This window comes from Apium graveolens, unplaced genomic scaffold (genome assembly GCF_009905375.1).
Source record: "Apium graveolens cultivar Ventura unplaced genomic scaffold, ASM990537v1 ctg577, whole genome shotgun sequence".
Classification (NCBI taxonomy): Eukaryota; Viridiplantae; Streptophyta; class Magnoliopsida; order Apiales; family Apiaceae; genus Apium; species Apium graveolens.
Window position 1 is genome coordinate 24,084 of NW_027419089.1, and position 27,985 is coordinate 52,068.

A 27,985-nucleotide genomic window follows, 5' to 3' on the forward strand; every position below is an offset into this window, starting at 1 on the left:
AATAAATCCGCTGGAACCCCACGATAACGATTAGCCCATAATCGGACTCATCATCAACGTGGGTTTCGATGAAAGCATGGTATAATAAACGTAGTCTTTATACTGAATAAATAATAAACCAAGTACGAAACACGAGTATAGGTTCACGAATAAGAAAACTAGCATCCAAAGTTACAACTTAGAACAAAGAATCACAAGTATAAACTAGATCTTCTTCGCCTTCGTTGAATTGTGCTAAAACGGTCTTCTTACGCCTTCTCCTTGTGCTCTGGTACATATCCTTGTGAAAAATGACCTTTATTTAGGTATATATAGCAGCCCATGCATAGTAGAAGTCCTCCAATCAAAGTCCATAAGAAACAGGATTCTGGGATCCCGACCTGGCGCGGCCGCACGCTTGATCAACGCAGGCGCACTGTGTCTCTGTACTTTGGGCGCGGGCGCGCGCTATGATAGTGCGGGAGCGCCGACCTTCTGGAGAAAATTCTTTTTTCCTTCTTTTCTTGCTGCAATGAGTTGGTCTTCACGAGCTTTATTTCTTGGACACCATCCTAACACCATATTAGCATCAAATCAATGTTAATTCACCTGAATCCCGGATTAATGCCTAAAATGCAAAAACACTAGAATACACATTAAAACACCAATAACTTGAGTACAAAAACACCAATTCAAAATTTAATGGAGCATTATAAAGTGTCATAAATGCCACTCAACACCCATCACTACTCACAATATTAAGGCTCGGATTTTATTGCTTAAATGATAAAATAAGATTTGGCTAATAACGTGTCATTTGACGAGACATAAAACTTAGAAGATTGCGAGATGTGTTATATTTTTAAATATATGAACTTTTAAATATTAAAAATGATTAGGGCTGTAATTCGGGCCGAGCGAGCCGAGTTCGAGCCGGGCGTAATTCGAGCCTAAATTAATCGAGTCGAGCTGATCCGGCTCGTTTAGTTAAACGAGCCTAAACCTCTGCCCGAACTCGACTCGTTTAATTTCACGAGTCGAGTCGAGCCGGCTCGTTTAATTTTACACGTAATCGAGCCTAAATTTCTACCCGAACTCTGGTCGTTTAATTTCATGAGTCGAGCCGAGCCAGCTCGAGTAATTAAACGAGTCAGTACCTCTGTCCGAACTCGAACCCCCTTAAACGAGTTCGAGCCGGGCGAGCTTGCGAGCCGCCTGACTCCAATTACAGCCCTAAAAATGATACTATATTATAATTATAAATAATTAGAAAATCAACTACAATGTATTCTTAAATAACAATTGCATTTGAGTGAAATATCAAACTTTGTAATTTGTTTGAGAAAATTGAGAAATGGTTAAATACTTTTTAAAATAGTATCAGCTTTATTTTATATATTGTTCGATTTTTCAAGAATCGCTGATAATTTTTTTACTTATCCTTAAAAAAATTGACCGGGTCGACTTTATTATTATAAATCATTTTTAAATGATAAATCATATTAACAATAAAGTTATTATATTAAATCTTAATAAAACATTAAAATATATCTAATTTTCATTTTGATTTATCGTATTCCCAATTTACCGATAATTCAGTAATCGCTATTCTAAATGATTACCTCCGATTTCCGATATACACAAGCATGTACGGGGATTGAAGTTTTGAAAATGGTAATTAAGATTCTTGTGAAACAAAATACTCCCTCCGTTACTCCCAATTGTTATCGTTTCTGGGAGAGTACCCGACATGTATTTTAAGATGTAGAAAAAGTATAGTTTTTTAATTTTTTTAAAAAATTTAGTTTTCTGAATAAAAGTTTAAATGAAAAAGTAAGCGATATATGAAGTTGATGGTGGGGTAAAGTGACAAATCCCAAATTGTGCAGCAGTTTGGGCATTAACCCCCTCCCTCTTTACACCCGGTTAAAAAAACACAAGGGGGGCAGAGAAACCCACAGCTCCCGCTCGCGATCTCTAACATATACATATACATATACATATATACATAATATATGCTAGATAGATCTGCGGCTTTGGGCAAGTCCTCCTGAATCAAGCCTTTAAACTCAAATCTTTAACACTCTGTTATCTTTTATTCACTCTCAATTTCCATCTACTTGTACTGATTCCCCAATTAATATAAGGTTCCTCCTTCTATTCTCTCTTTTAATTAATTATCAACTCCCCCACTTCATATTTATGCTAATTGTTGATCTGATTTGTTGTGCCTTTCAATTTCTGGTTTACAATGTACTCATGTTTCCTTTTCCAGTTTTTTTTTTTTTTACTTTACTGCATATTATTACTAGAATTCATCCATCATTCCTCTCCTGTTTTCGCTTCTTTCTGCTATTTAACTTAACTCAAACTATAGGTGCTAATAGCATTCCAGCTCCTGTCAATTAAATGTACTAGTATCAACTATACCTTAATAATCGCTTGCACATTCACATCACTTTTCCGAGATAAGTACTAGTATCTGATGATTCAAAATTTATTAATCTTGCTTCCTAACTTTATGCATAATTAACTATACCTTATTAATCTTTACCCCTAAATCATTTTGCGCGGGCTTCCTCGTCCCCCCTCCAGCACTGTTCTAAACTTGAATTTTTTAATGTACTACTATGTCACTGATGATGAAGAATTGCTGTTTTTATTGCTTTTTTTTAGTCTTGTAGTGGCCATTTTTGCATTTTTAACCAAAAAAAAGATAAAACTAAGGTGCATCTAAAGTTTTGAACTTGTCGTCAAGGTTAACTCATACTGTTCACTTAATTAGTAGCTACTAATAAACTTGTTTTTTCTCACAGTGGACTTGTCAATTTTTTTATCTTTTCAGTTATACTTGTGAGTTGGTTACAGTTTTTAGTTGATGAAAAAACGCGGGGAAGATAACATGCAGTCATCTCTTTAGTTTAGAGACTGCAAAAATGTCGTCAGGGAACCTTGAAGATGGTGTGGTGCTGGAAGTGCCTTTACAAGGATCCTTAGACTCTGATTCTGTTGACGTAAATAATGAAAATGTTGAACATTTTCCCTTAAAGAATGAAACTCAAGTGGAAGATATTATAGAAGGTGACAAAGAATTTACCGGTTCTAGTTGTGAGAATGATGCTGGTCTACCCACGGAGAACCAACATGTTGTAGAAGATGATACAAAAACGGAAAAAGACCCAATTTCCATGAATCAAAAGAATGATGCAGATCTATCCAAGGAGAATGGATTACAAGATACCAAACCACATGATATCAACACACAAGATCCACTTCTGGAAATGGTTTTAGAACTTTCTTTTCAGATCGATTACATGAAATCTCACTTTAAGGAGTTGAATAGTCTCCAATCGGATTTTGGTGGTCATTACCAATTAGAGAGAGGAATTCTTCAGGATGAGGGGGCATACGAGGATGTGAAGACACTAAATGCTAAGTTAGATACTTTAAGTAAAGAACTTCTTGAAGAAAGACAAACACGAGGTGCTGCTGAGGAGGCTCTGAAGCATCTTCGAGCTGTTTATATAGAAGCAGATGCAAAGTCGCAAGAGCTTTCTGCTAAACTTGCTGAAGGTTTTACATCCCTCTTTCTAGATTACAGTCACAGGCCCAGTTTCCATTTGTTTGCGAGTCTATATTATATTCTTTCAAACATAAATTATATTTTGTTTCATTTGTCTAGCTCAATTGAAGATGGATGAACAACTAAAAGAGCGAGATATAAAGTACTCTGACCTTGATTCCAAATTTAGTAGGCTTCACAAACGAGCTAAACAGCGTATTCAAGAGGTTCAAAAGGTAAATCAATCTCTAGGCTTTCTTGTAATGTGTGCTGTAAGTTGTATAGATGCAATGTGTTCTTGTATATCTCAATGTATACGCTGTTCTTCTTTCCTTTTATGCATCCTAACCTTTGTACCATAAAATCAAAGATCGCCAGATTGTTTGTACCATAGTTGGATCTTTAGTCTTATATTTTTCAGAAGAAAGGGAGAAACGTTAAATTGAATGCCTCTGATGGTACTGCTACTCTGAAGACACTGTTTGGATGTGTTTGTGTGTGTCTGTGTATGTGTGTGTATGTATCAATTTTGTTAGATGCTCAACTCTTCCAAAACCTAAGGGTTCTGAGAAGCCACTAAATTGATATTATTATATCTTTAAAAATCCCCCTTGCTTAATAGTTAGAACCCTATTTTAGGTTTTAATAGTGGATCTAGAGGATCCCATCTTTTGGGAATTTAACTACATAGCATCGAATTTAAAGTTTTGGGAATTTGTGGGTAGAAGCCTTAAACATGATTTTTCTGCTTCAGCCGTGGTACCAGGCAAGATGATCAGCCCATATAAGCCTTCAGTTTTTGGGAGAAGCCACTAAATAGATCTCTCATATTTAACAACATGCGATCTTTATTGTAATACATTGAATTCTTGTATAACAAAGAGCAACATTAAAAAAATTAACCAATTTTAGAAGACATAAATTGCTGGAGCAGGTATATTGGCTGTAGTTAATTGTAGAATATTGTGGGGACTAGTAGAAAACATCGTTCTATATGATTGTTAAGTGTAGATAGAAGTTCGAGAGGAAAAATAAAAACTGGATCAGCTCCTAGTCCAGTTTTCTAATATGATTGCTCGATGACAATTACAGAGTACATATTATATTCTACCTCCTTGAAAAAAAAAATCATAAGCAGCAAGTCTTATACTAAACTGTCATAAGCCAGCACCCGGTCATATAGAACTAGTCATCACTTTCTCCTGCACATGGATAAATTTACTCCAGAGGCCAAAATGAATTTTGGAAGATCGGCTATAAGTAACTCCTCATTATCCTAATATTTCTCTTTCTTCCACTTAAACTGATTGCATTTTGCATACCTTATGCTGTATCAAATGCTTGTTCACCTGTTTTAGCTTCTGAATTTTTTCATCTAACAAAAATTACCATTATGGGACTTATGATAGAAACACGTGAAGCCTTCACTTAACAAAGCTGAGTATGAGCTATAGGTGTTCCTATATGTTTGTTTAGCTGAGACACGTGAAAACTAGTGTGTACTTTAGAGAAGGAAGATCTGAGTTGGTAAATTCTAAACAACTTAGACGAATCAGGCATTCAATAAAAAATAACATTTTTCTCCTCAACAAATATATATATATATATATATATATAAATATATATTAGTATTATATGCAATTATATCATTGTGCAGAAAGCTATACTACATATGGGGTAGCATTCCTGAAGAACGCCCTTACATAAATAACACGGAAGAACACCATCTTAACACTTTATTTTTCATCAATATTGTTTTTTTTAAAGATTAGAATCACAAAATTTAACAACAATTGAACCCAACATATTGAATCAAACATAAAAAATTTTAAAAATCAAATGTAACAAGAATCCGGTATAGAACCTAAGTTATAGATATTTTTGTTAGAAAGAAATTATATGTATCATGTTATATTTTATCCTAATTTTCTGTTGGATTTTATTTTTATTGATAAAAAAACCTTTTTGGTGTAAAAATTATAATCTAAATGCAGTTTTATGTAAGATTTTATGGTATTCTTTATTTTTCTTTATTAGAGAGTGTTTTCATGGAGTAATAACATATATGTATATAGAGTCATTTGTGAGCCCAAAGGAATGTAAAAGCAACGAGGAAAGAAATCAAAAAAGATTCTAAAAGGTTTAATTAAAGAGCACAGAAAATATCAAAAATATAGGAGAATATTTTTTGTGAATATAGTAACAAAAATTTGTATTGTGTATCTGTATGAGCTATTTGTGACACCAAGATTAGATAAAGGAAGCAAGAATTTGTTAAGTTCAATGGATGCCTTGTCATTGCCTAATTGTTGCCTAGACTACTAAATCCTAGATGATGTGGACACCTTTTCAAATTTTAACGCCTTGCTATACAACTATGCCGAGCATTATAGTCTAGTGGTTGGTTAACAAGAGGTCGAGGGTTCGATTGTCAGTTTGAGGCATTTTGTTGTGAGTGCATAAATTTTTGTATTGACCTTTGCCAGAAAAAAGGGATCTTTACAACCGGGCAGCCGGGGACGTAGTTTGATAAATACCCAATCCCCTATTTTAGATTGACCTTCTCATCTTTTCTTTTCTGCTTCAGCTTTGTGTTGTGATACCAAAATATTTCAGTTGAGATATTTTATAGCTGCTATTGCACATGTCTCGACACCTGGGCCCCTTAGCTTTATTTTCCTATTCTCTTCCGTTTTTTATTTGCGTTTGTATCATTTAAAGGTGAAAATAGTATCATTTGCTCCCTATTTAAATTTGAAGTTGTCCGTCCAGGAAAAAGAAGATCTTGAAGCTCAGTTTTGCGATGTCAATGAAAAGTCTGAGCGGGCATTGTTGCAACAGTCTACTTTGCAGGAGGAACTGGAGCGCACACGCCAACAAGCTAATGAGACGCTGAAAGTTATGGATATTGAGAGGCAACAATTGAGAAGCGCAAATAATAAGTACTAATTCTAGATGCTATCACTTTTTGATTAAATATTTGCATAAGCGATTATATGGTTACATTTCTGCATGACTATAACACCTGTATCTATTTTATTAATTTTAAAGGCATGCATCCCTCTCAGTAGGGCTGAGCATAATTATCCAAAAACGATCCAAACCGAATTTTTCGGTTTTTTAACGGTTTGGTTTGGTTTCAGTTTTGAAAATAAAAAACCGAATTTTCGGTTTGGGTTCCGTTTTTTACTTTCAAACCAACCGAAATAACCAAACTGAACCGTTATCACATATATTTGATAAATAATATTTTTATAATTTAATTTATATATAAGTGATGACCATTAATCTAGTTGTTTCTCACTTTTGAAATTATTCTCCTTCGTTATTTTATTTACTCCTAATTAATAATTAAATGAAACTAATTGTTTTACTTTTTAAATTAAAATGAGTTACATGGTGCATAAATAAGGATGGCATCTAGAATAATTTATGTCGGACAGTCATGCAAATTTCATCTTTATTTTTTATCGAAGCATTTTGTTTTGTCAAGTAACACACATAGTTAGCAACTAACACTATTTATTTTTACTTAAGGAACAGCACAATATTTTTATATGTTTCGTTATTAAACCCTAAACCAAACCCAACCAATCCGTTAAGAATTGATTCCATTTGGTTCGGTTTTTATACCATTTTGTTTGGATTCGATTTTAAAATTTTCTAAACCGAAAATGTCGGTTTGGTTCAGTTTGGACCTCCAAAACCGTCCAAACTGAACCGTGCTCAGCCATACCTCCCTGCATAGATGACCTTTAATGCCCCTGCTGACAATAGTCAGAATTTCGTAAAATTAAGTGTTGGACAAAGCTAGAGGTATATTATATATACATAACCTGTGTGTGAACGTGTGTGAACTTATGTGAATGCAGAGTTATCCTTGTACTTAACCTGACATTTTATATTTGATAACTAATAATAATAGCTGAATTAAGCATAATTCTGGTGGTACCTCCTGTTTGTAACCTCTATTGGAAGTCTATTGCTCTGGTCTGTGCTGTTTAAGTTTTCATGCATCATATTGTTTAGGAAATCACAGAAATTTTTTGCCATGGAGATTTTCTATTATTAGGCAGGACTCTAAAAACTTGAATCATATCATCAGTGTGAAAAGAGTTTTAAACGGAAACCAATAGCGATTAATTTGTTTCCAGTTAATATTTCTCTTTTAGGGTTGTTTTTCCGATGTGCATTTTAAAAAATCTTGATGTACAGGCTTCGAGATAATCTTGAAGAGTTGCGTCGTTCTCTTCAACCCAAAGAAGATGTTATTGGAACTTTACAAAATTCAGTCATTGAAAAAGAACAGGTAATATAACACTCTGTACTTTTTAGATTAGGATAAGCAATTTGAAAATCCTAATGTACTTGCCATGGCATATCAAAAGCTTACTCTCTATGTTGTTTTATATGCATATGGATCAGTGTGTTTCCTGATATGAATATGAATATGTAAAATATAATTTTTACATTATATAACAAACTATTACTCCAAAAAATATATTATCTTTGTTTTTTTCTCATATCTTTTAGCCACGACTTTTCAATCTATTTACTCATTTTTAAGTTAATTTTTTTTGCTAGAATCATTGTATTCTTTTACATATTTTCATTCCATATTTCCATTAGAAAAGTAATCATATTTTGATTTTTTTTGGTTTAAATAATGCATTCATAGCCTGTGTGTAGCTAAATAATATATTAGAGCTATTAACTTCACTACTTTAACACCTAGTGCATTAAAGACTATACATTCTTGCCCTAAAATTAACAAAATCCCCATTTAAAATTAAAAAACATATAGGTACAAAATTTAAGATTATTTTCCATTGATTCAGATATTAACAATGGTTATTTACAAATTAAAAGTTAATATCATACTCTCAAAAAAAAACTCTCCATATTGACTAAGCATATTTTATTGTAAATCAATTCATTGATAAAAGGCCGTACCATATCTATTTAATGATCGAAAAAAACAAACACATTATAAATTAGATCATATCAAGTTTTCCTTTTTCAAACCTATGATCAGCGAGTAGATCTTGCAATGGAGTATCCTTTGCTTGTATTGTTGAAACATACGGCTTTTTTAAAGACAATCTAACGATTTTTGAAGAATGTATGTTTTTGATTTCTCAGAACGTATTTGAACAATTCGCCATAGTTGCGATCCCATACAAATCTTATCAATGAGCCAATATAACAGTAATCCAGGAGATATATGATCTCGAGCATGAGCGGGACTTTCACGAAGAGAGAATAAAAACCCAATAAATGGGTAGGGTAGAAGAACACTCCGCAAAGAGATATTCATTAAGAAATAAACAAAATTAAGAATGTTTTAAAATAATGTGGGGCTCATCATCAACCAAAAGACTGATGACAGCCCCTAACCCAAAGAATGATGTTAGGGTTTCTTCGATATAATTGAAGGAAGATGAGAGGAGAGATGGGAGTGACGTGCGGTGAGTTGATTCAACATATCAGCAGAGTTTCCATACTAATTAAACATGATATCCCAATTCAATCTCTTCAACCTCTCTCATTCATAATTTTTTTTACTAAAATGTATGTTTCAATATTATTTACACATTTTTTAATATCTCCTTATATTTATTATAAAACAATTGCAATAACTTTTCTATAATGATTTCCAATAAAAATTACGACTATTATTTATCAAATTTCACTTGTACATCGTTGACAGCGTAAGAGTAGAAATATTATGAGCTAATATCTATGATATACTAATTTACTTATTCGAGCTCTACTTAAAGATAATATTGTACATTATTCCGAGTATGTGAATAAGTAGTATCTTACACAATGTAGTAAGCTAAAAAGTATACTAGATTAAAATTGTTACAATTAAGCATGTCTAATTCAAATAAGATTCCGTGGACTGAGAAATAAATATGATAAAAGTTATAAATTACATTAGTTATTTTGATAAAAGTGAGATATGAACATAAAATCTTAAATTCTAAATATGTATTGAAATCTAAATAAATATAAATCAATTTTCTTTTACAACGGTGAATATTACGGAACTAAGTTGGTATAAATAGTATCATACATACAAAGCACATCTTTGGTATGAATTTTAATAACTTAAGGAATTTTCTAACCTTAATCATCCTCAGCTTTTGGAAAATATGCAAGAGCTACTAAAAGCAGCTGAAGAGAAAAGACAAACTTCAATGGCTGAACTCTCTTCTAAACACCGAAAGGTAAATGGTCAATTACTTATATATGTGGAATTTGGCTGCTTAGACTGTATGATTTCCATGCTTTTATACCAGAAATCCACTTAAATCTTTATATATGCCTTATCCTGTTTTGGCTTTTCAGCATATAGAAAGTTATGAAGCTCAACTTGCTGATATGATGTCAGAAAGAAGCAAAGCAACCGAAACTATCTCTACTTTGCAGGTATATGCTGTAATTACCTCATTAGTTTCATTATATTGCTTTAGAAATAAGTGGAAAGCGAAGTGGTAACATGAACACACACCAGAAGGCTCATTACCTTTTTGCTTAGATATTAGTTACATTCTTTACATAGTGCATGATGGGTTTGTAGTGTATCCGTGTAAGATGTTGAGTGATTCGGAATTCTGAGTTAATTAAGTTAATCTTAATGGAAACACTTCTTCATCATCCAGAAAATGGTTGCAGAGAGGGAGTCAAAAATAGCAGATATGGATGTAGCTTCAAGTGGTGAAGTAGCTCGGCTTAAAGCTGCTATGGAAACTGTGAAGGGAGAACTTATTCAACTTAATCAAGAGCATGTATGTTATGAAGTATTCAAGTACTAGTTGACAGATTTTATTTTACTATAGCTCTTAATGCTGTCATATGTTCTTTTAGTTTGATAATGCCATTGCCAACCTAATTCATGCTGGCATACTTTCTGTTTATGGATTATAAGTTGCAGATGAAAGAAATCAGAGCATGGTACCCCTTGTGACATGCTGTCCGTTTCTGGGTGATAATGCTAATTATATAAATACAGAAATTAAAAAATGAAGTACAAAACTAATAGTATGTAAAACCTTAACGTAAAAATTTGAAAATTTTTAAGTACATACCCATCATATTACTTGAACAGAGGGAGTGATAATAAAATACTGTTTTCAACCAAATGTTGTTATCTGATGAAGCTTTAAATGATTTAATGGTGAAGCATATTCTTTGAATAATTATAATTAAAGAATGTTACATCATTCAAATGTACTTAATTCATTAATTTTATATATTCAGGATAAAGAAAAAGAGAGTTGGCAGTCCGCCTTGCTGTCACTCAATTTGAAGCTGGAGGTTGCAGAGAGCAACTGCATTCGTGCTGAAATTGAAGCAGCTAAAATGAAAAGTATTATATCTTACTAAATATTTTGCACAATTTCTTGGAGTGAAACTGATGCGTAATCTTTTTCTTTGACAGGTCAGCTGGAATCAGAGTTGTCTGCCAAGACTCGGCTGCTAAACATGAGAGACGCTGAATTATTGACTGCAAAAGAGGAGGTATCCAACTATTTTAGATATTATACTTGCTGATGCTGACTGCAATATGGTAGCTATGTTCATTTAGTTGTAGCCAATTATGTTATAACTTTTTGCTTTCCCTTTTAAATGACACATCACATCTTTTTAAACTTATAGATTGGGAAGTAGCGGGGTTGTCTGAAAAGGATGTGTGAATCTCCTGCCCCCAATACTTGGGATGGGACTTATGATATGAGGTCTACCTATATAAATTACTTGCATGTAAGGGTTTATGCTAGACAGCTAGGTTGGGTATACTAATACTAAATATTCAGACACTTGTAATTATAAACCAAAAGGATTTATACCTTAAGGATTGACAAGTAGTATATATTGATGTTATTATGTGTTGTGTATGATCCTATTTTAAAATTATAATCTATCTGGAATGAACTTAAAATTTTAATTCAAATTTTAATATACCCATTGTTATACTTTCTTGTCGAAGAACTAAGTAAATAAATGTATCAATTACTGCTATCATTAGCTAAGGGTGCACGGAGGCGCAAGATTCTCGTGGAGCCTAAGCTCCTTGTGGAAGCAATTCACGCAGTTGCAAATATTTAATGGATTACAAAATTACACAATTAATCGATAAATCCAATTGAAATGCTTAAACGCAACTTACGGATCTGTTGTCATAATATTAACACTTGAAACTTATAAAATTTAATAGCTTGACTACTTCTATATATGACAAAAATACACATATATATTGTACATGATAACAATAAATACATGTGTATGTCTGATAGTATTTGATTCCTTAAGATTAAAGAGGAAAAGAAGATCCAAGAAAAAAAGAAAATAATATATATAGGGGGGGCTACTCTAATATAGACCAATTTTAGAATAAAAACTATAAACCAAATATTTTTTTTTAAATTACTTTGAAATATAACACATATGGTATGCAAATCGATTGTTAAGAGATTAAGAAAAATACAGTGAAGTCGGATCTAAAAAAAAAACTTACCGTTTGACGGGAAAAATTAAATTATAAAACGGAGGGGAAAAGCTGAGATTGTGTGAGATTGTGTGTGGGAGGGTGCAGATTAGTTAGGTGTGGTGCTTTTAGGGGGTCATTAGATTAGATTGATCTAGAGGTTTAGATTAGTTTCTAGTTTCTATTTTAAATTTGGTTTCTATTTGATATATGCCTATATATTTAAGAGCCCGTTTGGCTAAGATTAAAAAAAATTCTTGTGATTTAAAGTTGCAAGTGAAAAGTTAAAAGTCAAATTTTTAAGTTAGAATGCGTTTGAGTAAGTTTATTATATTGTACTGGTTTAGAACACGTGCAATGCACGATTTTTTTTCAATATTATATTATTTTTTAATAAAAATTGAATTGCAACTTTTAATATGTGAAATTTGTTAATTCAAAATTTTTATATGATATGATTTGATAATAATTATACATATACACCATGGTTGTAAAAATAAAAAATCGGTACTTATCAGTAGAGGTACCCATTAGCGATTAATTGGTGAATGGGGGATTAATCGGAAGGATTAATCAGAGCAAAATCGGATATATATATATATATTTAATTTTTAATTTTATATAAATAATGTTTACCTTCTTACTCGTAAAAAATATGTATAAGTTAAGCTGATTAATTTCAATGGGATTTCTTAGTGGGCCAATTCTAGTAACAAGAAGTCTCACATAATTGTAGTTGGGCCTGATGTGGTTATGATCCATCGGACTTGCAAAAAAAGGCCCATATTACTATAATTGTGCATGTACTGCGTTGTACAGTTGTACTACACAACTCAAATATAATAAATTTATTATTATATGCATCTTTCATCATAGACCACGAATTTAAGGTCTGTTTCATTATCTTCTTCCTCCCCCCGTCTCATACTATTTGCTGCCTATTGCTTCCTGAGTTTTTCGTTTCGATTTCTTCTCTTCTTCCAACCCACACGTCTTTCTTCCATTTTTTGTTGAATCACACAATCAACTTCTCCGATTTTTCCGGTGTTGACCCGATTATCACCGATTTTGACTCATTTGACCGGAAAAACGTTTTTTTCCGACGATGTTACGTTATCAGAACGGCGACTCTCCGATTAGCGATTAGTTGGCCGATTAATCGGAAAAAACGCCGATTTTTAGAACCTTGATATACACATATATCTGCAAAATGATTTAACGGTTCATATTAAATTAGTAGTACATGGACCATAACTATCAAAAATTTGGATAAGATTTTTCTTATGCATATTATATAATAAGGATATTATTTGATATTTTTTATTTAGAGGTATTTAAATTTGAAAAATAATATTACTAATTGAAAATTATAGTATTATTGTTATTTATATGTGTGTTTAGGAAATATAATTATTTTTTAATTTAAACGATAAATCGTATCCCGGTTCAATAGTACTGTATATGAATCACATATAGTATTATTTTAAATTTTTTTCTCCCGAGACCCATTATACTTATCAAATCCAATAATTAAATTTAGTTTCATTTTAATTTTGTTTAATGTCGGGTAAATATATACTTTTGTTTAACTTAGATGAATTATATAAATTATTTTGTTTTAACTGGTCGAATTTTATTTTGATTTTATTAATGTTTTACCGTGGATTAGCTTTATAAATTTTTAGCCTAGATGAATTATAAATATTATTTTGTTTTAACCCGATGCTATTATTCCGATCGACAAATTATCAATTCAATAATGTAATTTTTTTTAGGCGAATCAATAGTAGTTATAATTTTGTTTTAACTCGAAATCCATTATACCAATTAAATTCAACTGATCAGACTTACTTTGATTTTAAATATTTTAATCTCGACCAATAGTATAATTTTTTTTAGTCAAGATGAATAGTGTGTATTATTTTGTCTTATTTCAATGTCATAACCAACGAATGAATTATCTCTATTTAAGTTTTGAAAAAAGTATCATGAATAACATAGATACAAACGCAATCCTGTGTATTATATAAACTCAAGTACTATACAAACTAACCGACTACCAAATTTTTAATATTTCGGCGTTCAATGCACGAATGTTTTATTCAACTAATATTTATTAATTTTAAATAGTTAAAAAAATCAAATTAAAGTTCAAACAAACAAAAAAATTACTGAGTTTCGTTTGATTTTATTTCGGATGTACCTTCACTTCTCTAAATCATATTTTGACAATTTTACAACCCACGCGAAGCTCACGAAGTAATGATTAATTCAATATGGTTTAAAAATTGTCCAAAAAATATTATCTAGAATTTGAAGAAAGTAATTTGTTACGAATTTTGCATTATTATTCTATTCGTTTTAAAATACCTACTTCTTTTTTGTTTAAATTCTTAAAAGGATAAGATATTATATTCAATTTAGAGTACCTACTTATCGTTGGTTATAGAATATTTGTTTGAAGATCTAACGATCCATATTAAATTGGTAGTACAGGAACCATAACTACCAAAAATTTGGATAACATTCCCTTATGCATATTATATAATAAGGATGTAATAATTTATGAGTTACTAAAAATATAAAATAATTAATATTATAAATTACGCACGGGTAAGAATATTAACTTTTGTCAAATAAAATTACAAAAAAAAGAAGTTGAGACGTACATCCTACCATATTTTGGCTTTAAGCTGTTTTTCAACTTTAAGTCGCCTTTTAGCTTATTACACAGAAACACATTTTCAGCTTAAAGTCAAAATCACTTTAAGCTCATGGTTTTAAGCCGAGACAACAGGCTCTAAATGCAAGACATACATGTTGCTCTAGCTAGCTCTACCCTTCATGCACCTTCCAATGATTCGTTCAAGTGACAGTATTCATCCATATACTGTAAAACGTATCCGGACAATCTGCTTCGCTACTAGTCAGTATCTCAGTTGAGAATGGTATACTATGTGTGAAATAGTTCCAAGAAGTGACCTTTTAGCATTTTCCAACAAACCTATCAAGCTCCACCTGAAAAAATAAGTAGTCCCACTTGCTAAGAAATTGAATTGGTAGTTTATATGCAAGCCGCTGAGATCTGGCCCCTTATCCTCAATTTCCATTTGGGTACAGGTACTTCCATGTGCTAATAGGATCAGCTATGCACAGTATCTTGATGCGATGTATACTTTTCTAGCCTCCTTATTTGTAAATAGTCTTATGATTTTAACTTGCAGATCACACGGTTGGATAGTGAATTTGCATCTTATAAGGTGCGCGCACATGCACTTCTTCAGAGAAAAGATGCGGAGGTGGAGGCTGCAAAAAATAATGATTTACTTAGAGATCAGGAAGAAGCAATGAAAGTAATTATCGAGGCATCCATCTTTTTATATGTAAGCTAGCTTGGTTTTCTGGGGTTTTGTAACCATATCATACTTACTATTCTGTTTTGTTGTAGGAAGCAGAGAAAGAAATCACATTGGCATCTGCTGAGAGGGATAAGGCACTTCAAGATCTAAAGAATGCTCTGGATGATCATGATAAGGAAATTTCTACAAGGTAATATTGTCATTAGAAATGTCTTCAGTCAGGCAGAAAGTTCGATTTAATAAAGTTTATGTAATACGATTTGCTTTCTTGCGTGTTTGTAACTCAAAATATTTTCTTTCTGTGATGCATAATATATTCTTTGCGTTTATCTGTATTTTGTTGTACATGTGCTTATTCCACTTTAGGCTTATTTTACTCTGATTGGTTTCATAAGCTTTCTAATAAAGTTAAATTACATAATTTCCTAGAGATTTAGCCTTATCCAAGGCAGAGCAGCAGATCAAGAACATGGAAAAAAAGCTGAATTCTCTCCTTTCTTCCCATGCATCAGAAAAAGATACTTGGGAGAAGAACCAACAAAATCTTGAAGAAACTTGGAGATGTACTTATGAATGTGTTCTATTCATATTTTTTCCTTCCCATTTGTTCATATGCAGGTGCATAGTGTTTAAACAGAAAGCTCGTAATTTGATGATACAATTTTTTTACAGCGAGATATGAAGCATTGAAGGCTCAAAACCAGCTGGCCTCTATTGAAAATCCTCAGAAAGAAATGGAGAGCCTTAAGTTGCATTATAAAAAATTGAAAGTATGAAGGTTAAATTTGATTGTCAGTATTGTTTTCTTTGTATGTTAACAGGCTTTGTTACTTGTAGGAAGAACATGATGCATTTCGTGATCTCGCCGATAAAATGATTGAAGAGAAAGACACAGAAATATCTAGGCTTTTGAACGATAACAAGAACCTTCATCAGTCACTGTCTTCTAATACATTGGTATATATCTTCTCACTCTCTTGTTTACGTGCAAATGAATAAATATGTGCTGAATTCGTATAGAGGTATTTTTACCTATGGTTTTACATAGGCACTGGCTTTCTTCATGAAGATAGAAATGACCTGACTATTTGCTAAAATTTATAGGTCAATAGCATTGATAACCAGAACACAGGTATGAGCTCTCTTTATATCACCCTAACTTTTTCAGTGGTATGGTACTTGAAGGTTCATAGTCTTGTGTGATGGTTAAAAAGTTTACAAGAAATGTCCTTTGTTGTATTACTGATTCTCTTTTACATTATGGATATTACAGTTCTGCAGAAACTGGATGTACCAAATTTGAGCACCTCAGCTGAAGAACATCAGATTCTGGTAAGCCAGTACATATCTTCTATATACCCTGAAGGCCTATTATATCCTTGAGATTTGTGTTTTAGTTCATGGCATAGTCAAGTCCAAATACCTGTGACGCAAACAACACGAGAAGCATCTCTTATTACCCTTTTTCAGTTTTATAATACAAAGGGCACATTTGGGGTATCACCACTATCTTATTGAAATTGGACCTGGAGGTTCTTGGTTCAGCAATTCAATACCCGCCTGGTTGATCAATTGAAATTCATCAATTCAATCAGTTAAAATGAGCTTCAGTCAGCTTTAGTTATATATTACATTATTACTCCAGGTTATTTGTCAAACTAGGAATGGGATGGTGTGAACTTGATATTCTCAAAATAATTGTTTTTGTTTGGTTCAGAGCTTAAGATGCTAATAATGTAAATGAAAAAAGGTGACCAAGTCAATAACTACTGCTAGTAAGAATTACCGAGAATCAGCATCTATGCTGAATACTTAATCACTGGATTTTGTCCTTGCGCATGTGCCAACTTGTATGCCTGGTTTCTAGTCGTTCAGTTGTTTTGTTTGCTTTTTCAATCCAGTTGTCTGTTATACTAATCAACAAAAAAAGTTATTTATGTGGAAAGATGACCTGTCTGGCCCTTCGGTCTGACAAATAGTGTTTTACGATTTTGTTGGCTTGTTGCAGCGCTGAAGGAGTTGTGCTATCTGGTGGTTGTTTTATTGGGCTGTATAAACTTAATTTTCATAGTACCTTCTTGTTGCTATAAATTCCTCTAGTTTAGTGCCGAAGTCCTACATGCAGCTTGCAAGTTATGGCTGAGAAGCCACAGGTTGAGAGTCAAATTTACACTTTTATTTATTTACATTAACAGATTTTGGCACGGCAACAAGCTCAGAGGGAGGAGGAGCTTGCTCAATCCCAAAGGCACATTCTTGTACTTCAGGTAACTGATACTTATTATAGTTTTATCTATTTGGCAGGTACTAATTTAATTTTTCAATAGGAGGAAATCGAGGAGCTTGAACGAGAAAATCGTTTGCACAGCCAACAGGTATGTATGAGTTCGGATATCTCTTATTCCTTACCTGGGTAGGGGAATTTCTGCTGCAATTTAATGTATCTCAACTTTAGCATAGTAATTTTAAGCAGTTTTGCCATCACCCACCAGCATATACTGCTTCAATCTTGCAAAGTACGATCTCACTTGCAGTTACAATCATTGGATGCTGCCTAGTTCTCTTGCATAAGGAATCCATCTACAGCAGTCCAAATTCTATAGAAAACATAGTACTCAGTTGCATAAATAACAAAAATAATAATTTCATAAAACTCATCTTACTATATGTTTAAGCGTTTTACCATGTACTTATCTACTCTTATATTTTCTTTGGACTTAATTTTCCATGAGTGCAGGAAACTATGTTAAAAGAAGAAGTGCGAAACATGGAAAGAATGCAGAAGAGGGGAGGAGTAGATATGACATACCTTAAAAATGTTATCTTAAAGCTTCTCGAAACAGGTAGGACTGTAACATGCTAAAGTCTTATAAAATGGTCGATTAAAAGTTTAATGAAGTAAAAAAACAAAGAATCTGGTGATTGCCTATGTATAATTTTTAATCAAAACTGTTCTGTTCACAGGTGAGGTGGGTGCTCTGCTACCTGTGGTTGCAATGCTCCTTCAGTTTAGTCCAGAAGAGGTGCATTACTTACTAATACCCTTTATTTTATTGCACGTATATGATAACTATTGGATATGACAGCCTGTTTGTCTATTGGGAGTAGCGAACTCTAGCTCAACAAAAGTATGTAGTGTGACCTCGTCAACTCGCAACTGAAACGTGCATGGGGCCTGCATGTTAGAAGCATGTTAATAAGTATTTTGTCCTTAAACCTGTTCTCTTTAGAGAGAGTGGAGTATTAATTTACCATCTGCCAGTTCATAACTTAGTAGCATGTGACCTTAGTTGAGAATAGGCTATTTAATTTAAATCCAAACTGAAATTTGTTCAGAAGAAGAAACCTTATTTGGACAGTTGTAGACTTGTACTGATTTACAAGCTGATATCCTCTCTGAAATATGATTAATAACGTTTGGAGAGTCGGGAAGTAGTAAACATTTGTTATCTTAAAGAGTACATAAACCCTAACTTTGTTTAGAAATAAATACTAAATGTTGTTTTTTTTTAATTTCAACTACAGATGCAAAAGTGTCAACAAGCGTACCGATCTTCGACCGAAGCCCAATCAACCCCAGCAACTGATGCTACAGGTTCTGGCCTCTCACTTTTTTCACGATTCTCATTTTCGTGATACTCAAAGTGCATTTTCATCCATAGGACCAGCTGCAATAGCCTTAGACTTGAGTCTGATTGCTGATGCATCAGGCCAAAAACAATTCCCGTTACTTGTATCTTGTGTAAAAAAGGACATTCGTTTTACAACATAATGTTGAGTTAATCATAGAAGTTCACAAAACAGAAGATATTGTGCTGGTGTCTAACAGAGGACTGACACCAGCACCGGAATTTTGTATTTTGCTTGTTCCAAATATATACAAAAATGATAATTTACCTTGTTTTTATCAAGATGTTCAAATGAAATTTGTTCTTTTAATGAATTGATGTTTATAAAAGGAGACGAGGCAAAGTTGAAGAAATAATTAATTTCTAAAATCACCTACAAAGATAAAAGGAGTTGAATTAAAAATTATGAGAATGTATTATCATCTATATACCACGAATATCAAGTCTAATATATTCGAATTTCAACTCATTGGTTCATTCCAATATTATTTCTTCATTTCTTTTATAATTATATATAGTGTAAGTGATTGATCGTTTCGAACTAATTAATTAATGTTGTTTTAAGATTAATTTTTAAAAAGGTGCAAAGACGAATTCTATAATGAGAAATTACTTGTGTTTTTTTGTGTAATTGTCGAATTAGGAATTAGGATTGTAAATGGAATCCTGAGACAACAAATATGCCTACTGAGACCATCTCCAACACTTTTGATTCAAAAATTCAAATTTGGATTACCAATTTATCTAAACTCTGATCCAAATTTCTGATAAACTCTAAACGGCGTGATCAAAATTACTTTTTACATATTATAATACACAAATATCATATTAAACTCTTTATTCTTAAATTTTATGTTTAAACATGAATAACTATTTATACTGGATCTAATAAATTAATGAAATAAAAAATAATTTCTTTTACTATACTAAAAAAATATTAAAATTATAGACTAAATTAGCTAAAAATATATTAATTTCATTAATTAATATCTAAAATATCATTAACATTCTTTAATTAATCACAAATTAATATTAAATCTAATAAACTAAAATTATAAAAGTAATAAATCATAATTTTATATTAAAGTAAATTTGGATCAGTCAACGTTGTGATTGATCCAAATCTGGATCATCATTTGGATATTGTTGGAGGAAAATTTGGAATAATTTACCCCAAATTTAGATATTTAGATCACTGTTGGGAGATATCCATTGGAGATATCCTATAGAGCAATGTTAAGGTTCCAAATGGATTACTAAAGCATTCCTTAATTACACGGTCATATTTTTATTGGTGGTACTCATATTAATATACACGGGTTCATTCTATTCACCAAAACTCGTCCTCTTGAACGACGGAATCAACCATATCTTATGTCAAACAGCAACCTGCAAGCAAGAGTTGATCACATATTAGACAGATTTATATGCGTGCTCGTACGCTGTGCATTAAGTGGAGCAAGAGGATCAAGCAAACTAGCAGAATGTTATTCTTGCCCTATACAGAACACCATAAAACAAACCTCAGTTCCCTGAATGTCCTGCAAGAACCACCAGGGGCCATTCTTTGAAGACAGTCTGACAAGAAATGATCTTATGAAAAACAGAAACTCATATTCATAGATCAAAATGAACAAAACGTGGGTTATTCTACTCATTCTTTTTGGTAAAAACAACATATACAAAGAAACAGGAATTAATTTGACATAATCTATGTGTTACGTTGCCGGCTCTTCTAAAACCTGAACATGTTAGGAAGAACACATTTTCGGAAAGGACATATTGGTGGGGGGAAACAACTCCAAAATGTACATGTTTTAACACTAGAACATATGTATACCTCAAATCAAGTTAAAAATGCAACCACAATTGTTTTCATCATGCAAAGGTTTTTCAAAGGTATTGTCTTACTGCAGTTAAATTGAGCAGTTCTAGCATCTACAAAACAAACTACCTCATTTCATATACTCATTCAACTTCATCGCTTGTTGTATTAATATTATATTCTCTCACATTGCAAGGAAAAAACAAAGAAAAGAGAGTAAAGCTCAATCACAGATATAGCAAAAAAAAAAATCAGGCTAAAGAAAAAGAGTATAGGAGAGAAAAACATCAGTTCAGAAATTTTGTAGTTTCTGATAGTAGAGTTGATTGAGGTTCTATGACGTCTGGGTTTGATTCCAAGAGCACGAAAAATTAGTGAAATACCAAAATTAATCCAATTCGGTTAAATTATAAAAATATATAGTTTTAAAATGTTCTCGCCATTTAGATTAAAAGATAAATAAAGGAGATTCATGGGATGCATATATATATGTCCACGCAAGGTTTCAGATAAAAATTTTAACATGTTACTTTATAATACCTCATCAATCCTGCCACAGTACGCAATGCCATGAAGAGAGTCAAACCTGACCAAACTCCTGAAAGACCTATTAGTGGAGGAGCCCATAGCAGAAATGCCGATGCCAATGCCCCGACCACCATCTATAGAAAAACATTATTTATCAATTAGAGGTTAGTATGCAGTGTAGCACGGCAAACTCAGAATTGACTGCTACCTTGAGAGAAGAAATTTACCATTGAGCAAGCAGCAAACATGAAATCTGAAATACCATAGTGGAGGCCGTCAAAAATATAAGCAAGAGCAGTAATAGGCTGACTGGCACTGATAAACTGCGAAAACATAGATGCAACACAATCAAGTAGATTTTCACAATGGACCCTACACATGCAGTATATGCATACTTACAAGTAACCCGGATCTAACAATGTTTAGCACTTCCACATCCTTGGTGAACAAAGTAGCTAACGAACCGAAAGACAAACTCAATATTATAGCTAGCAAGATGCCAGTAAATAGTCCTGCCTGGGTCAAAATCAAAATCAGTTAAAAGTATAACCATTAGCATAGAACTGCACAGAAAGATACAAGAACACAAAAGAATGTCTTGTTTTTTTAACTTGGACGAAAAATGAGACTGATACACATCCTGATGTTCCCCCAAGAAGAATTCATTTTACGATAAAAGGAAGTTTAGAATTTAGATTAGAAAAAAATGACAAAAGAGACTGAACAAAATGGAATAGGAAATTGATTTACCTTAATGCTAATGTAAGTGATCTCTCTTACTCTGTTGTAGTCTCCTTTTGCAAATGAACTTGCAATAAGAGCCTAAAAGTACAATGAAATGTGAAAGTGAAAATTGGATAAAATAAGAAACACTTTATATATAAACAACTTTGTTTTTTTTTGAATTGACTGTATAAATTGACATGTCATGGCATGAACTTAAAAACTGGAAGCTTCTGTAAAATCTTCTTGGAGATATCTGGGTTACAATAAATACTAAAGACACTACAGGTTAAGGGTATATATTCTAGGGACTGCATATCTCGGCTTTTAAGATAAATCTAATACTATATTAAATTCATCTCTTGCTATGTTGACAAGGACACTACAGGTTATTCGCATAGAATCAATAAAATTTCATTATATTCCTTGTTTAGAGTGTATGTTGGTTCTTGATATACAAGCATTAATTACAAAGATCAGAGGTGGTCAGAGCTGTAACTGTAAGCCTATCTTGATCTCCGTATCTTAGAAAAGTAACAAAATGAATGGAATGGTAGCATGCTACACTCTGTAATATATACTTTGACGAGAATTCAGTATTATCAAATTACTACCTGACTAGATGAAGATTGGGCATCCGCAAGGAGAGACGTAGACAACCATACTTGCAGGATAATCTGATGGGCAGCCATGGACAATGGTCCTTGACGAGCAGCCATTGACGTACTTAAAGTCACAGTCATAACAGCAGCAAGAGTTCTTCCAAGAAGAAAACCACCTGAAAATAAAATTTGTAAGAAGATGTGGCCACGTTATTGGTATGAAGGTGGGGACCATTGCAATTCATATAGTGACGAGGATAACTACGTGGGACATAATAACTAAACAATCTGTTCTTTTTATTGGAAGAATACTACATACTAATTTGAAGCGTAATTATGCTTCCTGGGGGATCCTCGCACATAAAGAACTATACTACTATGGTATCACGTTAAGCAACCAACTCATATAAAACCTTAACGTTGTGTTTGGTTGGGATGAATGAAAATGGAAGAAATGAAATGAAATTTGAACCATAATACAAATGATTGTTCATATTTTTCATTCTTTCCCCCATTCCATTCATATCAATATAACCTAGAGCTCAAGCACCCATTTGAGAAGAAATGCTCCATTCCTTCCCATACCCATTTTCTTCACAATTTCTATCAAAACAAGTTTGCGCTCACTAATTTTTTTTTACAAATCTTCTCTCCAAACTCCATTGTTTCCCATTAATTTTACACATTCCATTTCATTATCCCCAACCAAACACAACACAAGGTGTTAGAAGGAAGCATTAAATGGAACATGTATTATGCAACAATATTGAATTTATATCTTTTTGGATCCAAATGGTTGCATGCCACGTTATGCATATATACACTTTTTGAAAATAATATTACCTATTGTTCTCTTGTTTTAGTTAAATTTCAAACTATAACTGTAGTTCCTTGCAATATCAGCTAAAGTTGAGACAATATATGATCCAACCATGTCCTCCTACCACTTTGACATTTGGGGAGAGTTGGTAAGTTAACATCGTATCAGAGCTCAAGAGATGTCACGAGTTTAAATCCTTTTACCCCAATATTCTCGATTATTTAATTTGGACACTAACGAAAATATTTCCCCAAAAGATCGAGTGAGGGAATATTAAGATATGGTAACTTAACGCTCTAGATCATGTAATTTAGTCGAGTCTTGAAGTGTTCGATGAAGTGTGGAGATAGATTTTACCTTTACCAAATATTTGCTATTGTGATTTGTGTGCCTCTCACCCTCTTGCTAAGGAGAGAGGACATGGGTGAAGTATTGGACCACGATATTAGTTAACATCATCGTGATAATTGTCCAGGCCAGAATTATAACTTAAATCAAAATGGAAACCTGTCTCAGATATATAGTCATGAAATGCATATGATATACTGTTAGATTGTACTCCTTACACTTTGAGGTTTTGAAAGAATTGATCATATAACATGGTTCCGGGTCAACCTTTTCGTGTCATATAAGAATTTTAATTGTAAGGCATGTTTTAAGATGTGAAATGAAAAAAAAAGGATCCATAGGAACCTACCATTAAAAGACTAATCAATACAAGCTTAACACTAAACAACATGAAAAAAGCAGTGGCTGCGAAAATACAATGTCGTGATACCTTTGTATACCATTATACAAATTAGTCTTGGCCAATAATAAGTAAAAATTTATTTACAAACACTTACCCGATTTTAGATAGCCACCGAACTGTAATTTTTCAAAATCTGGTACCAGTATAGTTCGCTTATTAAGATGCCATATCATGGAAAGTGTCACTGTATATCTGAGAAAATTTATAGATAATGTCATTAAAAATTGCAGGTACATCAACTTTGTAAAAGTACTCAGGGTTGTATTAGTATAAATGTATAATTGAGTAACTATTAGAGCACTTACTGTGATATTATTGAGGAAATGGCTGCACCAGTTACTCCTAAGTGGAATACATACATAAGTGCAGGGAAAAGGAATACTGCTGCCGTATTTCCAAGTGCTGCACAATAACTTTTTGCTTCAGTAATAAGTGCTGTCAATTAAAATTTAATACTACTCGAAAAGCAGATATATATAAACAAAAGGCCCAATATATCTTTACTGAACAGCCTGAAATAATATACTTGAACATCCAGAGATTTAAATTAAAATATACCCCATATATTCCCCAACCTTTTCCACGGATTAACTGTATGTTTAACTCTTTTACCGAAGGATTCATTGTAACACTTGCTGATAGACACCTAAAGCACCTATATTTTGCTTGCAGTCAATAAAACCAGCGGATAATAGAGTGGTTGTACCAGCCAAAACTGTTGGTCTCGATTCTATCATCAAGTGATTGTTTCATATTTGAAAGAAGTAGCATATTTATTTATCTTATGCAGTTTAAATGCCAGAGTACATGATTCCGAAAATATTAAAAATATATTATTAGAACTGGTGATTTGTGTAACTTAAACTGGTGAATTAGATGCAAAATGATAGTCGCAGTTTATACCAATCACTACTTATCATCACATAAATCAGTAGTGATTTGCATCCAAATTCACTCAAACAAATCACTGGTTCTCAGTTCTCTTTAGAGAGGACTCTATAAATCTATATATATTTAATTTGGAAAGAGAGAAATCGGCAATAAAATCAGAGACCAGCGGCAGAACTTGTACTGTTTGTATATGAGACTTATGTGTCTTGCAAAAGAGAGAATAAGCTCTTAAAAAGAATAACGAACTGAAGCCCCAAGTATGATACAGTGATGAAATCGAAATGCTAAGGTAATGGGCTGATATAATGGTCTACATCATCTCAAGAATTAATAAATTCATTCGTTAAGGTATTACCATTGGCTTGATGGAACTCAAAAATGTGAAATTTAACTATTATGCAATCGTCTGAAACCTTTTGTTTTTTTAATATTATCAAATGGAATTTACTCTACATTCGTGGTTGTACAAAGATAAATTATACAAAAGAATTGGAAACAACTCAGGTAAGATAAATATATGGGCTGATAAGTTGTTAAAATGTGTTGTAAAAAAAATGAGGTGTAAATCATATATTGGGTAAATTATATCAAACAAATACTTGCCAAGACATTTTACAGGAGTCTCAGTGTCTTTGAAACCACGAAAGATGCCTTGAATAGCCAAAGAAAGTACAACAGCTGGGCAACCAAGTGCTCTAAGTTGAAGAAAGTGATGTGCTGAAGTGCGCATCGGTGATGCCTGTCAAGAGCATCAAGGTCAATTGATGATAACATATGACATCCTCTAATCACATAAAAAGTTGCAGAAGACAAGCAAGGCCAAAGTAAACATAGATTGATTATAACCACTATTCTTTGAAATTACTACTTACAGTTGATATGCCCATGATGCTAAGAAACATTCCAGATCCTAAATATAATGCTGTGGCCTCAAGAATACCAATTCCAATAGATAACACTAATGCAGTAGAAACTGAGGGCAACTGCATTCTCTCAGCTGTGAAACAACTTCATGTCATATTGTTTTCCCCTTCATACAGTAGTAACATGTATCCCTCTAGTGTATAGCAAAATTTTCTGAAAAGACTGAAGTACTTTTACCTGAGCTAAAACCTTCGGTTGAATGCTTAGAGATGTCTTCCGCTACGAATGAAGTTGTAACACTAAGAAGAGGAATGTTGAATACCTTTGAAATTATGTTAAAAATAGATATGGAAACACCAGCTGACGCCAACTCCAGGGAACCTATAATCAGAAATCATCAACATAAGAACCCCTCAAGCAGTGTACAACAAATTGGACGATAATATAAAATGTACGAGGAAAAAAAAATGAAATATAGAAGCTAAGTCTTGACCAAACAAAATTTGAAGCAAACTTCCACGGCTATTGCCAATGTGTTTCGATAAGATACGTGCCACTTAGCAACGAGTTAGTTTCTAAAAAGGGGTGATTAGGAAAAGCAGAAGTTCCTATGTGACGTAGCTTGAATAGTTCCCGGGATATTGAGTTCTCTCTTCCATTATGGTTATCAAAATTCAAAAACCTCTATCAAGACGTGACATATAGAGCACTATAAAGATAAAGTATACAATGTCATGTAGCATGAATCTTGTTCTTCAATTTTGAACTCTGTTAGTGTAGCAATTTTTTGGCAAATGAAAATAATTTGTATATTCCTGGCTAGTCTAGCGGATACCCCTCTTCTCTCGGGAACAAAAGGTTGAGGTTTCCAGCCTCCGTTGGGGTATGTTGGTGTGAGTATTTAACATTTAGATGGCTACAATTGACCATAAAGAACTAAAAAGGTAATTATTGTTCTCTTATCTCATTTTAATATACTTAAGGTCTAGAAATTTATCTTTAACACTATATTGTACAGAATCGTTGCACAAAGTAGCATTCATTTCAATAAAGTTACAAAGGGCTAAAACATGTAAAATGGCACGAACCCTTATGACATAATGAAATTGTTAAAGAAAAATGAAAGTAGAGCTGCTCCAGGCAAGTAAGAGTATTGAATAGATATTACAAGACTTAAAATTGTAATGTTAATATTCTCGGAGCACATAAATAAGACTGACCTAGTCTACCAATATAAGCAGTCTCCATGAGTTGTGCCAAAGGTTCAATAGCTTGGCCTGCAATAGCTGGTATAGATAGCCTTATAAGCTCGGTTTGGACACTCGGTATTGCACTGAAAACACAAAATCACCTTATGAAATGAGGCATAAGTTGGTAATAAGCTAATCACAAAGATGAAAATTAAATGGGTAGTAGAGGGATTATCTACATGGTTCCTTGGCCAGAACATTTAACAGATCTGCGTTTGCTCAAACAGGAGTTGGAAGTTTAAAGAATGGTGGTGATGACTAGTTAAACCACAGTTGTTGGTGATAAATGTTGGTGAGCATGATGTATAAATTTGATTATATTTTCGGGACCGTCTTGGTGATGCAAATGTTTTTGTTGCTGCATTAGTAGATAGTGAGCAGTAAGTATGAGCTGCGGCGGTGGCTTCCATTTTGCAATGGGGGGGTTCGTAGTAGTACTGTTCAGACATGAAATACAAGAAACCAGAGTGAGTGAGAAGGGTAGTTGGACAAGTTTGTTTGGTGAACACCTCAATTTCTGCATACTGTTTTTTTTTTTTTTTATATTTATTAAATTTCGAGAATTTATCAAATATATTACTTTTTTTATGTTTTTTTGGCGAGTTTACTATTGTCTGAAAGTATTTATAAAAATGTGGAACAATCAATATGCAACTAGTTAGATAATTTTTTTGGTTTGAATATATTATATACACTACTAATATTTTA

The 27,985-nt window shown here is 32.8% G+C and overlaps 2 protein-coding genes across 4 annotated transcripts; one reads left to right on the forward strand and one right to left on the reverse strand.

Moving 5' to 3' along the window:
- Positions 1–1,885: 1,885 nt before the first annotated feature.
- LOC141702820 (protein GRIP) lies at positions 1,886–19,307 on the forward strand. 2 transcript variants are annotated; one of them, XM_074506428.1, is made up of 22 exons: positions 1,886–2,126; positions 2,825–3,552; positions 3,662–3,777; positions 6,314–6,483; positions 7,757–7,850; positions 9,688–9,774; positions 9,896–9,976; positions 10,210–10,335; positions 10,808–10,916; positions 10,989–11,068; positions 15,260–15,418; positions 15,484–15,584; positions 15,824–15,957; positions 16,067–16,164; positions 16,232–16,351; positions 16,499–16,526; positions 16,668–16,726; positions 17,590–17,661; positions 17,722–17,769; positions 18,132–18,237; positions 18,359–18,417; positions 18,920–19,307. In XM_074506428.1, the coding sequence occupies exons 2-22, from the start codon at positions 2,916–2,918 to the stop codon at positions 19,028–19,030; spliced, it is 2,595 nt and encodes an 864-aa protein (XP_074362529.1). In that variant the 5' UTR covers positions 1,886–2,126; positions 2,825–2,915; the 3' UTR covers positions 19,031–19,307. The 2 variants fall into 2 exon arrangements, with proteins under 2 accessions (XP_074362529.1, XP_074362530.1); XM_074506429.1 differs by having other exon boundaries at positions 1,888–2,126; positions 15,260–15,388.
- A 777-nt stretch (positions 19,308–20,084) lies between these two features.
- LOC141702823 (protein DETOXIFICATION 45, chloroplastic-like) lies at positions 20,085–27,795 on the reverse strand. Of its 2 annotated transcripts, none has more exons than XM_074506433.1 (14): positions 27,457–27,795; positions 27,248–27,360; positions 26,265–26,408; positions 26,036–26,160; positions 25,767–25,902; positions 24,578–24,674; positions 24,367–24,464; positions 22,714–22,877; positions 22,127–22,198; positions 21,776–21,892; positions 21,604–21,699; positions 21,435–21,510; positions 20,547–20,601; positions 20,085–20,412 (listed from the first exon to the last, which is right to left on the reverse strand). In XM_074506433.1, exons 2-14 carry the CDS (start codon positions 27,273–27,275, stop codon positions 20,385–20,387), a joined length of 1,236 nt encoding a protein of 411 aa, XP_074362534.1. In that variant the 5' UTR covers positions 27,276–27,360; positions 27,457–27,795; the 3' UTR covers positions 20,085–20,384. The 2 variants fall into 2 exon arrangements, with proteins under 2 accessions (XP_074362534.1, XP_074362533.1); XM_074506432.1 differs by having other exon boundaries at positions 21,389–21,510; positions 27,457–27,792.
- Between the last annotated feature and the right edge of the window lie 190 nt (positions 27,796–27,985).